The following is an 18168-nucleotide window of genomic DNA, read 5'->3' as shown; positions in this document are numbered from 1 at the left end:
GCTCCAGTGCAGGTCGACATTGGACAATCCTGCGTCAATCAGCTCGGGGGGCAATTTGCAACAGCCGCGGTGGAACGTAGCGTCACAATATGCACAACAGATGATGCAGCCGGTGGCCTCTAGCGGTTCAGCACACGAGAAGCAAATAGCCGCCATCGCGAAATCACGCGTAATCACAGCACAACACTGCTAAGCCGAGCAGGAAAAAACAGCAGGAAACCACAGTTGCGGTGCAACTAAACAATTCGCCAACACGCAACGATGATGTGAAGCAGTTTAATAGTCCGTAGAATAGGCAACAATGCGATGCGACGCAGAAAACACAAGAAATTTACTGAAAAATCACAGAGCGCGACGAAAGTGCGGCCGAACAGTTAAACGTCAAACGTTCTAAGACGACTGTCAAGAGCGTACGCGATGCAAATTAACAGTCGTTTAATTATACTGCTCGATTTTTTCCCCCGTGTTTGCCTATATGCGATATCGAGCAGTCGTTAACTGTTTTGACGATCGTTAATTTTAACAGGAATGAACAACAAATGAACTCGGTTAAACCAAAATGAACTTTAAACGACTGTTAAAATGTGTTCATTTATTCGCGATGCCGGCTATTGTTATAAGCAATCCACTGCACCATTAAAGGAATGTGCGTGAATCCATCATCCTTCTATGCTCATACATCTTGTTATGATTGTGCCAAATCCCGATTGCATCGATTCCCGTAGGAATGTGCCTACTCGAGCTAATAATTGCATCGATTCCATCAAGGAATGTGCGCTACAACCACTATCATCTGCATCGATCTCATTAAAGGAATATGCGTCCTTCTATGCGCATAAAGCTCATTTGTGATGGAGTGCTATCGGCTAAGAAATGTGCTTCACCTGCACTTATACTTGCCACAACACTAGATCCATCGGCATCAATCCCTCGATTCAAGGAATATGCGTGGTAATCCAAATTCACAAACCACTCACCGGTATTGACTGAAACCAAAAATCGATCTATTTTATTATAATGAAACGTACATAATATCACAACACACAACTTCACAATATCACTCATCTCCCACTCAACTGCGCCATTGTAGTGACCGGAGAAGGGCATTACCATTTCGGACTACATCAACACATAAAACACTCTCAGTATATGACTTCCAGCTGACAATTCTAACTCAACTGCTGTTTATTATCTCTCCTCATCATGTCGTGCATCTTCATACAGGTCCGAATTTCTCTGACTCTCTCATACTCTTCATATCTATCTTTCTCTCTCATTACCTCTGTGTTTGCTTTCTATATACTATAATTCCTACACTAATGTTTCATTTTCTCCGTAATGAATTTTGATTTCCTCATTTCGTTTACGATGTAAGATTACAACTACCTTAAGTTGTTCATTTTGATCTTTTGTTATTTTTAAGCATTTTAAAAATTATTTTCCTATCCTATTTTCTTCCTTCTGCCCAAACTTTGGTTCATTGCATCGGTGTGTAGTGCACGGTCAATAGACATAGATTTAATATCTAGGACGGTGCGGTCTTTCTTATGGGATGGGTCTGGGGGATTTCGAATCCAATGGACGCAATTTGCCCTCCCACGCAGACGAGGTGGTCTCAATCTTCACATTCCCGCGATAACTGCAACGGCGTTGCTGGTGAATCGGTACGTTGCTGGGCAGCGATACCTAAAAGTCGGCGCTCAGCACATTGCTTATGCTGGAAATCCCCCAAACCTAGGTTCCATTGCTACATCATATCCTTGCCTTCGGACGGTAATCCAGCAGATCGCATACCTTTCGGTACCTACCATCACGACCAAAAGTTTGCGGCAAATGATGATCGACAGACTTCCGGACCCCAAAGTGGCTTTGGAGTCACCTTCCACAGCGATGGATCTGGAAAAACGTCAGCAGCTTCAAACTATCATCACATCAACGGTCGATGCTGTACTTGCTGGTGCACAATAAGGTGCCTCTTGGACTGCTGCTCGATAGGGTGAATCGTGCTTCCTCAGCCTGCTCATTCTGCTCCCGGATAGAGACTCTGGAGCACAGATTTGCCCTGTGTTCAAGGGTATCTAGTGCTTGGAGCATACTAATGCAAGCTATAGAAGCCATCGTTCCAAACCACAACCTAAACTTCCCATCCCTCCTCTTGCCAATTTTAAGTCACATTAGTATACGTAAGAGGATTCCCATCCTAGGTTTGTTTGCAAATTACATCATCCACATTGTTGGAAATAGTGTTGGCCGTTCCGGTCCGAACCTAGTAAAAAAGTTCCGTTCTTTATGTAGGCCGTTCCGTTCCGATCCTTTATACAAAATCGTTCCGTTCCGTTCATTCCGTTCTTTCCGTTCATTCCGTTCTTTCCGTTCATTCCGCTCCGTTCCGTTCATTCCGTTCATTCCGTTCCGTTCCGTTCATTTCGTTCTTTCCGTTCATTTCGTTCTTTCCGTTCATTCCGTTCTTTCCGTTCATTCCGTTCCGTTCAATACGTTCTTTCCGTTCACTCCGTTGCGGTCTTTGCCGCTTCAATATTGTCAGCAAGGTGCTATCGTTCGTGCGTTCCGTTCTTTAAAAAAACCGGCTTTGTCCGGCTGTTGCTTGCTGCATGCAAGATAACTGTTCACTCTTTCTCGCACACAGTATGTGTTGCCTGTGCACTCTCCCATGCTCACAGGAATATTCATCGCACTTCGTCGCGTATCGTTTATAAAAATCGTGATAAGCGAAACCAAAATATGTTATTTGGTGTTATGGTGTTATTTGTAACATCTATTATACTTTTTGTTATAATTTAGCTTATCCTAACCAGACAAATAATTATTATAAAAATTAAATCTGTACTCATATGGCAGAACGGGTTGGAAGAGATGTATTTTAATATGCGATTATGAACAACGAAAAATAAAATGTATTTATTTTTTATGCCACGATATCCGCTTGATCTTGGTACTCGGCATGATTCCAATATTTAGCCATTCGATTCGAAGCATTCTGTTCCATTCGACAACCGTTTGAGTGCCGTTATGTTGTAAACGATTTATGTGAAAAAAAAAACTATTTGTTGTAAGTAGTAAGTGAACTTCAAATAATTAGTCAATCTCGTGATACAATCGTCAACTCCTACCGCTCAATAACATCGGCATGGGTAAAAGCCTCGAATGGATCGTGCCCCCATACGCTGGGATGATTATCCTGCTATGGGCATTTAAGTTACTGATAGCCAAGCCTATTAGTGGTACAGGAAGGCTTTGACCTAAAATGGTCGTCGCATCTACAAAGTTAAAAAAATGCTAGATAATAAATGCATGCTTTATATTAGCACAGCTGGTACAGCTTACTGGATATAGGATGAACCCATTTGGATTTGGTGATTTCAGAATGATGATTTAAGAAACGCCTTTTCATATCCTGTCTCAAGTAACACCTCCCCCCCCCCCCCCCCCGGATGACAGTTTGGCTTGACAGTGACAGCTCTGGGTCGGTTCATTTGCACCCCAGGTTCACGTTCCGTTCTTTTTGAAAAATGAACTAGTTCCGTTCCGTTCCTTTTTTTTAACGAAATTCCCAACACTAGTTGGAAACAACAATGCTGTGATTGATGAAGAGATCCTTAAATGTTCTTTGTAAAACCTGTACGTCCTCCTTACGTGTATCCCAATTTCCAAATGTTACACTACATTTTAAGTTGTTTAAAATAAACAATTTCTATAAAAAAAATTTTCAATATTTTTTAATAATCAGCCTGTTACCTTGTGTTATTCCGTGTGCATCAATCTTTTAGAGACTTCATTTAGATTGTTTGAACCTTCGCTCGCATATATAATTTTGCCGATTAGTCCAATATGTCTGTCTTCTTTCGAATTTCTTTGGCTACTATCGATGGAGTCTAATTTTCATCAGCTGTTTGCCTTGACCTTATTCGACCTTACTTTAAGACCTTAACCGAACTTATCGCTAATATGCTCTAAAGGTACCAAAATCGGTCAGTTAGGCACTGGTCTAATCTTGTTGCTCGCAACATTGTTGCTGGCGAAATGTATGGATTTTGACAGCTAGCGCAACTTTGTTGCATGCCAAATTCAATCCAATTTGATTTTTGTCTGGCAACATTTTTTATTTACCTTGGTCATGATGATCGGGTGTATGAAATGACACAGCAGCAGTGTGCGTTTTGTTGACATCCGCTAAATTTGGATTTTAAGCATTTATAATACATTGTTTGGTGTATATTTTGTTTTTATCAACACGTTATTCAACAAGTGAATGATAAAAAATAAACTCTGAGCTGTTAATTAGCAATTTTTTGACGCTAAACAATGTCAAAGCGAAATGTTGCAAGCAACATTCATAGACCACCTCAGCGATATGTTTCCGAGCAACAATGTTGCGCGCAACAAGATTAGACCGCTGCCTTAGCTGTCAAATTGTCAATTTGTCGTCCTTTCATCAGCTATCATAGCAGTTTGCCTAGCTCCATCTGGGATGGGTTGAATTTGGAATTGGTCAAGCTGTCGATATTTATATCGAGCAAGATAGCTCGATGTGTGAAAACATTTGCCTGTCAAATTATGCACGAGGCTGATATTGTCACTAACACTAACACTATAAAAACCTCAATCTATCTGGTTTGCTGTTATAATGAGTGAACCCTTCGGGCCAATGTTTTTGAACTTATAACCCGTTATCAATTTTGGTATTGTATCATAAGCATGGTAAGAACAATGATTCCCTCTAATATTTTTGACATATTCTATTATTACCACAAACCTCCATAGCAACTGCATTCTTAAAATACTGTACCTTGTTGGTTAAACACAATAACGATTCATGAAATCAACAACTTCATTATTTTTCATTCTCCAATAGCTCCATAGTTTATAATCAAGTCTTCTAAAGTTGATCTATCATCACGTGCAATCCGGTTGAGTCTCAATTCTGTCGTAATGTTTTAGCATTTGGTTTACAAACAAATCGTATTTGTTTATGTTTGCATGACCAACAATTCTACCGATTTTATGTTATTATTTTCAAAAGAAGGAATTATTGCCCAGTTTTCGTTCGTATTACACTACTTTCTTTTAAGTAATTTTTATTTAGACGTATGGTGCTTCCAACGGCTCTAACAAGATTTTCATTTTGTATTTTTTTTCTGCATCAAGAGAGCTATGTTGCAATAATCATCAGTCAGCACCACATCTTATTTGCTTTAATGCTTTAATTCTATTAATTGTTGTCACATAATACAAATAGTCTCTCCTTTCTTTTCGTTTTTGATAATTGTTTGATTGAAGTTGTTTTGGAATCCCTTGTTTTATTCTTTCTTTTTAATTGTATTTATCTCTGTTGCTTTAACTATCTCTCTGTGCACTTCAGGCCGCGAAGCCACGGGGCTTTCTCAAGCTGAGAAAACATTCTCAAGCACTCATGTAAGTTTCTCAAGCACTCAAAACATGTTCTCACTCTGAGAAACTGATAAAGCCACACAAGTTTTATTTGGAGCTTTAAATAGAAAATAAGTTTTTGATCGCATGTTTTTAAGCTTTTTCAATTGTAAACATTGAATACATTTTCCAAAGTGATTATCGAAAAACGAATAGCACAATTGCTTATACAGTGGAACGTCGATTATCCGGGCAGCTCGGGACCGGGCGGTTACCGGTTAATCGATTTGCACGGATAATGGTCCAAGAAATGTCAAATTCATATAAAAATTATAAAATTCACTAGTTTTATGATTAATTCATCTTAAATCAATCGATTAATCGCAAGTAGAATATTATTTGAATCTATAACTATATATTTAACAACAAAAATGAATTTCGAAAATACCACTAGACACTACAAAGCTGCACAAAAAACTGGCTGCCCACTTGACTATCGCTGCAAATGTTCGCTGTACGTTTGATCAGCTGTCACATTTATGCGCACGGTTAAGCCGCCCGCCGATTTATCCGCCCCCGGATAATCAACGTTCTACTGTATTTCAGTAAGCCGATCGCTGCATTGTCAACTTTCTCAAAGATTCTCAAACCGATTTTGTGCCGATTCGACAAACGTTGTGAACACAGGTTTCTCAAAAGCATTCATGAGTGCTTGAGAAAATGAGCGTTGAGAAACCTCATGGCCCCGCGGCCTCAGATAACAGCCGGAATCGCATTCTTCTGACCGTGGTCTTTTCCTGCATAGGCCGCGGAGCCATGGGGATTATCAACGCTCATTTTCTCAAGCACTCATGAGTGCTTTTGAGAAACGTTTCTCAACGTTTGTCGAATCGGCACAAAATCGGTTTGAGAATCTTTGAGAAAGTTGACGATGCAGCGATCGGCTAACTGAAATATGAATAATTGTGCTATTCGTTTATCGGTAATCACTTTGGAAAATGAATTCAATGTTTGAAAAAGTTTAAAAAACATGCGATCAAAAACTTATTTTCTATTTAAAGCTCCAAATAAAGCTTGAGTGGCTTTATCAGTTTCTCAGAGTGAGAAAAATTGACGACGGCCACGAGCTCGCGCCTGAGAACAAATTTTGAGTGCTTGAGAAATTTAAATGAGTGCTTGAGAATGTTTTCTCAGCTTGAGAAAGCCCCGTGGCCCCGCGGCCTGAAGTGCACATCATCACATTCAAGATGTCACGCACATTGAGCTTCTCGCGCTTCCAGCCACCCTTCAGCTTATTCTTTTTATTATTCTATAGAATATATGTTGCCTTTTATGTGACAACTTTGCTGACCAGATCAATCTCTTTTTACATGCTATACTTTCCTTTCAATTTCTTTTCCTCTAATTTTGTCGTCAGCGTATGCAACATCGTATCAATTTTTCTATTTTAATATGGTACATCGAAATTCTTCTGACTTGATTTCTATGCTACGGAACCATATTGTTAGTCTGAACCATTAGTTTTAATGCGGCAAATTCATCGGTCTTGCGATTTGTGCTACCGAATCATGCTGAACTCACATTCTCATTACAATATGGCACTACGGGATTTCTCCAGGCTTGCCTTTTGTGCTACGGAATCATACCGGACTCAGATTCATTTTAATATGAAGCTTCGAAAATTTTCGGACTTGACTTTTGTGCTATGGAATCATACCGGACTCACATTCTTATTACAATGTGGCATTATGGATTTCTCCGGACTTGCATTTTTGTGCTACAGAATCACACCAGACTCACATTCGGCCGTATCGGAGAGCTCGTTCGTTCCCGGGAACGTTTGCCGCGACGCTCATTTTCACTCATTTCATAGCCCTCTATCATCAAAAATTAGAAACCCGTCTAGGTTTTGTTCTGCCCAATCTAGTGGTACAACCCTATCCACTCATGAGCGACGAACGTTCTTCGACGAGCGACCACCCCGATACGGCCGATTAACTTTAATACGGCACTTCGATTTTTAGGACTTGCCTTTTTACTATGGAAAAACTGTGCGCTATGAATTTGTAACCAGACTCGCAATTTATTTGTTTCGGATTGCTGTGCGCTACGGTTTTCGACTGGACTCACATCTCCTTTTATGAATGTATGCTTTTATGAACTAGGGTAACTGACCCGTATACGGCAGTGTACCTGTTTTCAGCAGGGAAACAAAAAAAGTGTAATTACGCAAAAACGCGTTGAAAATTGTTTCAACATATATTTTTTAAATAGAGATATGCTGATTTGTTATTCGTATACGAAGTTTCACAACATTTCCTTGCATATTTTTCAAAATATCAAACAAAATGTGCAGAGTTCAAAACGTTTCGGCAGATTTGCTGTCAGCGAATAGTTCGGCAGGTTTCATTATTAAGAAAACCAGAGCACTAAAACGATGAAAGTGTGGTTTTTATAAAAGATTCTATGGCTGCAGCAGTTATTCTAGCCCGTTTGAAAATGTTGATTGTAGACAGATAACTGCTGTGGGCGCCTGCCGAAACTTGAAACAATAACATATTTTTGATTTTGCTTAATATTCATTTATAACTTGATCAGAACACTACAACGCGTATGTCGAAACATAAAACAACATTTCCTGTATCAAATATCACCAATTTCACTGTAACTATTCCAATAACTTGAGAGAAAAATAATAATTTCGTGAGTCAGTCGGAGCCGTACTCTATCACCGTTAGGTAGTCTCATTTCTCCAATACCTATTTTGTTTGAAACTCACGCCAAAATGACTGTGAAAATTGCCAGCAAAATGACCAAAATGGGCAACATAAAATTAATAATTTAAGTACTTTTCAACACTAATCTTAGGAAAGAGAGAGTGTAAATTTTGTTTAAACATGTTTGTCTACCTATTGGCATTAATTAAAATATTTACCGACCCGTATTCGCGTTGCCGAAAATAGGAGTACAGCCTGCCGAACATAGGATCAAACTGCCAGCAATAGGAACAAAAACAGTTCATGAATATCGCTAGAAAATGCATTTCAAACGGCAAATAAAAAAATAGCACAACATAATACAATAGTTTATCGTTCAAAGTAACGTCACTTTCACGAAAAATAATGAAAATTGTAAGTGTACGAGCAGTTTTTGTGAAACTGCTGCACAAACCTGCCCAATACTGGTACATTTACCCTATTTTGATTTGCACTGCGGTCTTCAACCGGACTTGCGTTTCGTCTTATGTTTCATTTTCATCAAACACTGTGCGCTACGGGTTTTCAATCGGACTGGCATCTTCTTTTAAAATTATTGTTGTGACAACAGCGTTTATTATGGTTCTGGGGAACACCCAAATGTAGAGAGGAAACCGTTGTAGAGTTCCACTGCTCGACAGGAGGAAACTCCATCGCGATTGAATCGCGATGGCGGGAGGTGGTGAGAGGATATAGGGGTCGGAGGACGGACTCCCGGCCTCTTTTCGTGCCAGTTACTCGAAGAATAAGAAATTAATTTTGTGATTTTTCGCCACTAAGAAATATCTACGAAATTTTCTTTTAAGTACCTTTTCGCAACAATTATACTATTGGACATCTCTTTGTTTACAAACACTGTGCGCTATGGTTTTACAACTGGACTCGCATTCTTTTTATAATCATTATAACTATTTCGATATGCACTGCGGTTGTTGCGAAAAGGTACTCAAAGAAAATTAAGTAGATATTTCTAACGGCGAAAAATCACAAAATTAGTTTATTCTCCGAGTAACTGGCGCGAAAAGAGGCCGGGAGTCCGTCCTCCGGCCCTTTTATCCTCTCACCCTCCCGCCATCGCGATTCAATCGCGATGGAGTTTTCTCCTGTCGAGCAGTGGAACTCTACAACAGTTTCCTCTCTACATTTGTGGTGTTCCCCAAAACCATAACAAACGCTGTTGTCACAACATTCTCCCCATCAGTTTAGCGCCCCTGGGTGCTACACTCCTATGACGTTTGTTTCTGCTCGCTCTGTTCTCCACTGCTGTCATTAATCCCATGCGGTCTCCCTTGTTGTTCTTTGCTAGCCTCATCACTTGACTTAACCTTTTCGCCTACATCTAGAACCGCAATTTTGGTCGCCGGACGCTCTAAAATCCCGTTTACCGTCTGCACTGTCGCTCTTCTTACTTGCCCATCCCTTGCACAAATTACGCTTAAAACTCTCCCCATCGGCCAACTGTTCCTCGGCAAATTTCCGTCCACGATCACTACAACATCGTCTACCTTGATGCGCGGTGCCGGATGAAACCATTTCGATCTGCGGGTAAGTGTAGGAAGATAATCCGCGATCCACCTCTTCCAGAACAAGTCCGCATTCCCTTGTGTGGCGCTCCAAGACGATTTAATCGATGCCGGGGAGTCATCGAAGAACGCCGTAGTTTTTCTTCCGTCTGAGCTGCCTAGCAGTAGGTGGTTTGGGGTTATGGGAAAGTCCAGGTCCTCATCGAGCGGTATGTAGGTCAGCGGCCGGGAGTTTACCATCATCTCAATCTCCGTCATCGTGGTGAGCAGTATTTCATCTGTCGGTAAACGTGGTAAATTAAAATTACATAAAATCTTCTTTACTGATTGTACCAGGCGCTCCCAACATCCACCAAAGTGCGGTGCGGCCGGCGGATTGAAGCTCCACTTCAGCTCGGATGAGCTGAATCTCGACTGCAGTGTAGCTTCATCTACTTCCTTCAGGGCAGCGTTGAGCTCTCGTGCGGCCCCAATGAAGTTAGTGCCCCTGTCACTAACAATTTCTCGCGGTGAGCCTCTTCTAGCGATGAATCGACGGATTGCTAGGATACAAGAAGCAGTAGTTAGCGAATGGGCCAGTTCGATGTGTATCGCACGAGTCGTGAGACAGGTGAACAGCGCTCCCCAGCGCTTTTCCGAGCGTCGTCCCACTACCACAAGTATCGGTCCGAAATAGTCCAGTCCTGTATGTGTGAAAGCCCTTTGAGATACGGCTAATCTCTGGCGAGGAATGTTGCCCATCAGCGGCGGGTTTGGTAAAGCATTCTTCACCTTGCAGTGCTGACAGCCACGTCGAACCCGGTTAAATTCCATCAGCAGCTTTGGTACGTAGTAACGAATACGCAGTTGGTTTATCACCGTTCTGTGGCTTCGATGGCAGTACCGTTCATGGAAGTCCCTGATGATTAGGTCGGTTACGTGATGTCGTCTCGGTAAGATCGCCGGTTTTGCCAATGATGCTTCTACAAAAGAACTTTCAGTTAACCGCCCACACACCCTCAATATCCCCTTTTCGTCTATCATAGGTGATAATTTGTACAACACGCTGTCGCGAGCAATTGGCTTCTTCCACGGATGATTTTGCTGTGCATCACTCTTGAGCCGCTTAATGTCCGATGAAAATCCATCGGCCTGAGTCCAGATGAGCAGCGACTGCTCGGAATCCAACAATTCCTGTTGTGTCAATGGACCATCGATCTTCGCTAACTGTTGAACATGCCTTCGCATGTTCCCGATGAAACGATGAACGTAACCCACCGTCCTTAACAATCTCTTCCATCGCGAGAATCGCGCGAAATCAACTACGGTGGCATCTGCAACTTGATGCATTAAACTGTGGCGAAATTCTTCCAAGGTTTCACCTGGGTCGACAGGGTTAATCGGCCACTTATCTTCTGACTCCCACAGGAACTCAGGACCGCGGAACCACCTGCTGGATGAACACAAGTCAGGATTCCCTTGCCATTTGGTTCCGTCGTCGGCAACGTTGACCTTGGTGGAGAGCCAGCGCCATTCATCTACGTTCGTTGTTTCCACTAATTCGCTCACTCGAAATGCGACGAAGGCACTATATCGTCTATGATCCGAGCGAATCCAGCTCACAACGTTGCGTGAATCCGTCCAAAAAATCCTTTTTGTTATTTTTAGGCGATGCGCTTTCATTATGTGATCTGCGAACCGGGCTCCTATCACTGCCGCTTGGAGTTCTAAACGTGGTATAGATAGTAACTTCAGTGGAGCAACCCTTGTCTTGGAACCTACAATCGCACATTCTACGACGCTGTTTTCCTCGTACCGTAAGTACACCACCACAGCCATTCCATATTGACTCGCGTCACTGAAGACATGCAACTGCACGTTTGTTGTATTGACTGATGTAATACCTCTGTAACATCGTCTGATGACAATTTTTTCTAGTTCGGGCAATAGTCCAACCCACTTCTTCCATTTCTTCCCTGATTCGCCATCGACAGGGCTATCCCAAGTCGTACCGGATCTCCATAAGTCCTGTAGTAGAATCTTGAGGAACATCAGAAAGTGGCCAATGAGCCCCAAAGGATCGTAGATCATCATCAGCGTGCTCAAAACTTCACGCTTTGATGGTAGTCTTTCTAATGTTAACAGCTTCTTATCTATGCGTGGAGTTATTCGGAATGTAAACGTATCATCCGAGGTATTCCACCACATACCCAATACTTTTTCGGTCCCTTTGTCGCGACTCATGTCGATGGACAGTTCGTCATTAGCTCCCCAACGCATCTTTTGTACAACTTCCTTAGAGTTGGATAACCAATTTCGGATTTCGAATCCGCCCTGCGCATGTATAAAGCGTACGTTTTCTGCCAATGTGACAGCCTCTTCGACTGTTTCTACGCTCGCCAACATATCATCCACATAGTGCTCGTGTTTGATGCACTCTACTGCGCGTGGGAATCGCTGGGCAAACCTCTCCGCGTTGAGGTTTTTAACAAATTGAGCGCTAGATGGTGAGCAAGCGGCCCCAAAAGTCATAACTGACACGGCGTAAACGCTAGGACCTCCGTCCGATTTATTACCATCATCCCAAAAGATCAGCTGGCTTCGTTGATCGACAGGCTTCATGCGCACCTGGAAAAACATCTCACGGATGTCGCCAGTCACGGCAGTGCGAAACTCGCGAAATCTGTACAGCACTTGTACCAAACTAGTTAACTGATCTGGTCCAGTTAGCAAAAATGTGTTCAAGCTTGCTCCGTGTACCTGCGCCGCAGCGTCGAACACCATCCTCAGTTTACCGGGCTTGTTCGGATTGTAGACGGGGAAAATTGGCAAATACCAGTCCCTTTCCCTTCTCTCTGCTAGTTCTCGTTCCTGCATCAGCCGAATGTATCCCTTCTCGATGTACTCTCGCATTTTGGCATTTATCGCAGTCTCTAACACTGGATCCTTACTCATCCTTCTTTTCAGGCACGCATGACGACGGAGAGCCATTTCTCGATTACAGGGGAGGCGTACGTTGTCGTACTTCCACAACAATCCTGTTTCGTACCGACCGTGTAATAACCGTGTATCAGAACTGAGCATAGTAATTGCTCTCTCCTCTTCCTTGGAAAGCAGTTTACGGGGAGTATTGATTCCCATAGAATCCAACGAAAAATATTCCTTCAACGCTGTGTTAATGCTTTCCCCCCCATTCTCATTACAGATACATAAGTGGAAGTTATTGTACGTGGTTCTACTTACGGTTGTCGGTGTAGCACATGGACCAAACACAGTCCATCCAAGTCTCGTCTTTGCGGCGATTGGTTCGTCAAAGCTCCCTTCAGCGCACCGTGACGGTTTTCCCAGGTGGATATTGTCCATACCAATCAGGATTCGTGGCTTCACTCCAACATAAGAAGCTATCGGCAGGCCCCTTAGGTGTGAGTATTTCTGGGCCAGTTCCTCGAGCGGTAGCGTTTGTGCTGGAAGTGATAACTCATTCACTGTGTGCACCTTTTGAAGATCGTATGTTGGAGCTCCCCTGTAGACACCTGATACCCGCAGCGACACCATTAACGAATTGGCCTCCTCGCGTGTAGTGTCACCAGTCCATTTCAGGCACAATGGATGTGGAATGCCCTCAATGCCAAGTTCGTCGATCAACCTTCGATCAATAAACGTCGCCGAGGAGCCTTCGTCTAAGAAGGCGTAAGTGTTGACATCCTTCTTCCCGCCGTATATTGTGATAGGTATGTAACGAAAGAGTGAATTCGGTTTAGTGCTAACGTGAGTGTTCAGTGCGTGTTGTGTGCTGCCGCTGCGTTGTGTAGTGTCACATTCAACGTGAAGCAGTTGGTGGTGTTTCGCCTGGCATCCGTCCATGCCGCAAGGAGATCGGACGAAACACGGACCTCGGTGTGTTCCGAGACATATATGGCACCGACGATGTTCGTTAATATAAACTCGACGTTCCTGGATCGTTAGCTCGTGAAACCTTGCGCAATCTACGAGTGTGCGACATGTATCGTGGCAAAGCGCACATGTAGTGGTACGGTGAACGTTTAGGTGGTGGTGGTTAGTAAGTGGTCGGCGCGCCGGTTGTGATCGCGTCGTTTCGGTGTGTTGCGTGTATTTTTCGAACGGGTTAACCTCGGTACTCGCGGCCACCGCAATTTCAGTAAACCACTTGCCGAATTCTTCTATGGTCTTCCTCGGTAACTTCACCTTATAGCGTGCCCATTCCAGGCGTCTCTCGGCCGGTAATTTTGCAACTAACTCCTTAAGCAACGCAACATTGCAATTATAATCTTCTAGACCGGACGCTTTTATTGTGGCGCACAACTTGCGTACTGCCTTGCCAAAGTTCGCCAAGGTATCAAGCCTTTCGGCTCTGACTGGTGGTAACCTTCTCACCTTATCGACGAGGTTGTCCACTATCAGGTCGGGACGACCATACTCTGTCCGCAGAATGTCTAAAACTTCCTTTAGACCGTCCGGGAGTAGAAGCACGTGATCCACGGACTCTAATGCAGGTCCACGTAGCGCCTGCTGGAGTCGGATGAGATTTTCGTCATCAGTGAAACCACAAGCCTTGGTGGATCGTTCATAAACGGCTATGAACAGCGGCCACTGCTCCACAGACCCTGAGAACACAGGGAGCTCCTTGGGTGTGCTATCCCGCGCGGCCTTTTGACTTGGCGTCAAAAGGTTCCCCATTACGGCATTTTGATTCGCGGGTGTCGGCTTCAACGTCGAGTTGACGCCGTATGGTGCCGCCATCGCCATCGCGCCAACCTGGTTTGGCTGGCCAAAGTGCTTGGTACGGTGCGTTTTGATGGAGTCTTCCACCGCGCGTCTCCACTGTGCATATTCCCGTTCCATGGCAGCGGCTTGGTCTTCTGCCAAGGTCCGGTCGTAATCCGGGGGGAAGCTGGACATTGCTGGGGACGATGGTTGATGACACCGGCTTGCGTCCGCCATCGTGCATTCCTCTCGTGATGACGTTGGTGTTGCTTCAGCGGCTAACTGCGTAGCGCCCGTTGTTGCCGAGTTATGTTTCACTGTGGTCGAAGGTGAATGACCGATGCATTCGCCATCGTGATGAACCATCAAGTTTGTTCCAATATCATTCGTCTTTTGCATCCAGACTTCTGTTTTCCGCACAAAATCGCTTACATGGCTGCCTCGATCTGAAATCTCTTCCTCGAGTTCCAGTTCACATAGTTCCAGTTCGAGCTCCTTCTGAACCTTCTCGAGCTCAAACTGTTTCCTGCGGATCTCAAGCCGCTTCCTCCTCACCTCCAGGTCGCGGGGTAGTCCCGCGGGCTGCGAGGCTGACTCGTCTTTGTTTGCAGCATCTTCCACGACGCTCACGCGCCTCTCCGGGGAGATGCTGGACGTTTCACCTAGCTGCTGCTGCGTCTCCACCACCACACAGCTTGCGTCCTGTACTGCTCTTTCGTTCATCATCGCAACGAAACAACGTTCCTTCACGGTTTGTGTCACTCGCGGATTCGCACTACTCCCGGTGGCGAGATTTATATACGATCGTATCGCGCGCGTAACTTCGGAATACTATAAACGATTACTCGTCACTGCACGTTCGCGGCGTCTTCACTATACTTTCAACTGAAAGATTTACGAGTTATTCCGCGCGTTTGTTCGTATTACTTCGGTTGAAGATTTATATACGTTTCAGTGTGGTGAACGAATCCAAAGTTTGTATATTTATCACTGTGAAGAACTAATTTTGTGAAATGTTGCGAAAAGGTACTCAAAGAAAATTAAGTAGATATTTCTAACGGCGAAAAATCACAAAATTAGTTTATTCTCCGAGTAACTGGCGCGAAAAGAGGCCGGGAGTCCGTCCTCCGGCCCTTTTATCCTCTCACCCTCCCGCCATCGCGATTCAATCGCGATGGAGTTTTCTCCTGTCGAGCAGTGGAACTCTACAACAGTTTCCTCTCTACATTTGTGGTGTTCCCCAAAACCATAACAAACGCTGTTGTCACAACAGCGGTCTTCAACCGGACTTGCATGCTTCTTGATGTCTTGTTTTTCATCAAACACTGTGCGCTACGGATTTCCAACCAGACTAGCATTTATTTTTATACTTACTTATCCGGCACTACAACCGCTTTGGTGCTCCTGCTGCCTCAGGAGTGTCCGAAACCGCTCACGGTCTCGCGCCTTCGTCTGCCAGTCCGTTATCCCATCCTTAATGGCAGATGCCTCCACGCCATCTTGCTACCTTAATTTCTTGCGATTCTGTCGGTTCCGGGTGCCATATTATTTTTCGTCTAGGTGACAGTAGCATGACACTATCTGCTTGTGGCGCTTCTAGCTGTACCTCATTGCATTGTCAACTTTCTCAAAGATTCTCAAACCGATTTTGTGCCGATTCGACAAACGTTGTGAACACAGGTTTCTCAAAAGCATTCATGAGTGCTTGAGAAAATGAGCGTTGAGAAACCTCATGGCCCCGCGGCCTCAGATAACAGCCGGAATCGCATTCTTCTGACCGTGGTCTTTTCCTGCATAGGCCGCGGAGCCATGGGGATTATCAACGCTCATTTTCTCAAGCACTCATGAGTGCTTTTGAGAAACGTTTCTCAACGTTTGTCGAATCGGCACAAAATCGGTTTGAGAATCTTTGAGAAAGTTGACGATGCAGCGATCGGCTAACTGAAATATGAATAATTGTGCTATTCGTTTATCGGTAATCACTTTGGAAAATGAATTCAATGTTTGAAAAAGTTTAAAAAACATGCGATCAAAAACTTATTTTCTATTTAAAGCTCCAAATAAAGCTTGAGTGGCTTTATCAGTTTCTCAGAGTGAGAAAAATTGACGACGGCCACGAGCTCGCGCCTGAGAACAAATTTTGAGTGCTTGAGAAATTTAAATGAGTGCTTGAGAATGTTTTCTCAGCTTGAGAAAGCCCCGTGGCCCCGCGGCCTGAAGTGCACATCATCACATTCAAGATGTCACGCACATTGAGCTTCTCGCGCTTCCAGCCACCCTTCAGCTTATTCTTTTTATTATTCTATAGAATATATGTTGCCTTTTATGTGACAACTTTGCTGACCAGATCAATCTCTTTTTACATGCTATACTTTCCTTTCAATTTCTTTTCCTCTAATTTTGTCGTCAGCGTATGCAACATCGTATCAATTTTTCTATTTTAATATGGTACATCGAAATTCTTCTGACTTGATTTCTATGCTACGGAACCATATTGTTAGTCTGAACCATTAGTTTTAATGCGGCAAATTCATCGGTCTTGCGATTTGTGCTACCGAATCATGCTGAACTCACATTCTCATTACAATATGGCACTACGGGATTTCTCCAGGCTTGCCTTTTGTGCTACGGAATCATACCGGACTCAGATTCATTTTAATATGAAGCTTCGAAAATTTTCGGACTTGACTTTTGTGCTATGGAATCATACCGGACTCACATTCTTATTACAATGTGGCATTATGGATTTCTCCGGACTTGCATTTTTGTGCTACAGAATCACACCAGACTCACATTCGGCCGTATCGGAGAGCTCGTTCGTTCCCGGGAACGTTTGCCGCGACGCTCATTTTCACTCATTTCATAGCCCTCTATCATCAAAAATTAGAAACCCGTCTAGGTTTTGTTCTGCCCAATCTAGTGGTACAACCCTATCCACTCATGAGCGACGAACGTTCTTCGACGAGCGACCACCCCGATACGGCCGATTAACTTTAATACGGCACTTCGATTTTTAGGACTTGCCTTTTTACTATGGAAAAACTGTGCGCTATGAATTTGTAACCAGACTCGCAATTTATTTGTTTCGGATTGCTGTGCGCTACGGTTTTCGACTGGACTCACATCTCCTTTTATGAATGTATGCTTTTATGAACTAGGGTAACTGACCCGTATACGGCAGTGTACCTGTTTTCAGCAGGGAAACAAAAAAAGTGTAATTACGCAAAAACGCGTTGAAAATTGTTTCAACATATATTTTTTAAATAGAGATATGCTGATTTGTTATTCGTATACGAAGTTTCACAACATTTCCTTGCATATTTTTCAAAATATCAAACAAAATGTGCAGAGTTCAAAACGTTTCGGCAGATTTGCTGTCAGCGAATAGTTCGGCAGGTTTCATTATTAAGAAAACCAGAGCACTAAAACGATGAAAGTGTGGTTTTTATAAAAGATTCTATGGCTGCAGCAGTTATTCTAGCCCGTTTGAAAATGTTGATTGTAGACAGATAACTGCTGTGGGCGCCTGCCGAAACTTGAAACAATAACATATTTTTGATTTTGCTTAATATTCATTTATAACTTGATCAGAACACTACAACGCGTATGTCGAAACATAAAACAACATTTCCTGTATCAAATATCACCAATTTCACTGTAACTATTCCAATAACTTGAGAGAAAAATAATAATTTCGTGAGTCAGTCGGAGCCGTACTCTATCACCGTTAGGTAGTCTCATTTCTCCAATACCTATTTTGTTTGAAACTCACGCCAAAATGACTGTGAAAATTGCCA

The 18168-nt window shown here is 43.3% G+C and overlaps 1 protein-coding gene across 1 annotated transcript; it reads right to left on the bottom strand.

Moving 5' to 3' along the window:
* Positions 1-9884: 9884 nt before the first annotated feature.
* LOC121601038 lies at positions 9885-15264 on the bottom strand. Its single transcript, XM_041929832.1, has 2 exons — positions 12890-15264; positions 9885-9945 (listed from the first exon to the last, which is right to left on the bottom strand). The coding sequence occupies exons 1-2, from the start codon at positions 15095-15097 to the stop codon at positions 9922-9924; spliced, it is 2232 nt and encodes a 743-aa protein (XP_041785766.1). The 5' UTR covers positions 15098-15264; the 3' UTR covers positions 9885-9921.
* Between the last annotated feature and the right edge of the window lie 2904 nt (positions 15265-18168).

This window comes from Anopheles merus, unplaced genomic scaffold (assembly GCF_017562075.2).
Source record: "Anopheles merus strain MAF unplaced genomic scaffold, AmerM5.1 LNR4000020, whole genome shotgun sequence".
Taxonomy (NCBI): domain Eukaryota; kingdom Metazoa; phylum Arthropoda; class Insecta; order Diptera; family Culicidae; genus Anopheles; species Anopheles merus.
Note: the sequence above shows the minus strand (reverse complement) of the source record. Positions and strands in the feature narration are given on the sequence as shown.

Coding starts and splice junctions, on each gene's coding strand:
- LOC121601038 (XM_041929832.1), bottom strand. CDS start 15,097: ATGATGAACGAAAGAGCAGTACAGGACGCAAGCTGTGTGGTGGTGGAG. Junction 9,946..12,889: donor CATGTGCTACACCGACAACC/GTAAGTAGAACC, acceptor GTTTACCGACAG/ATGAAATACTGCTCACCACG.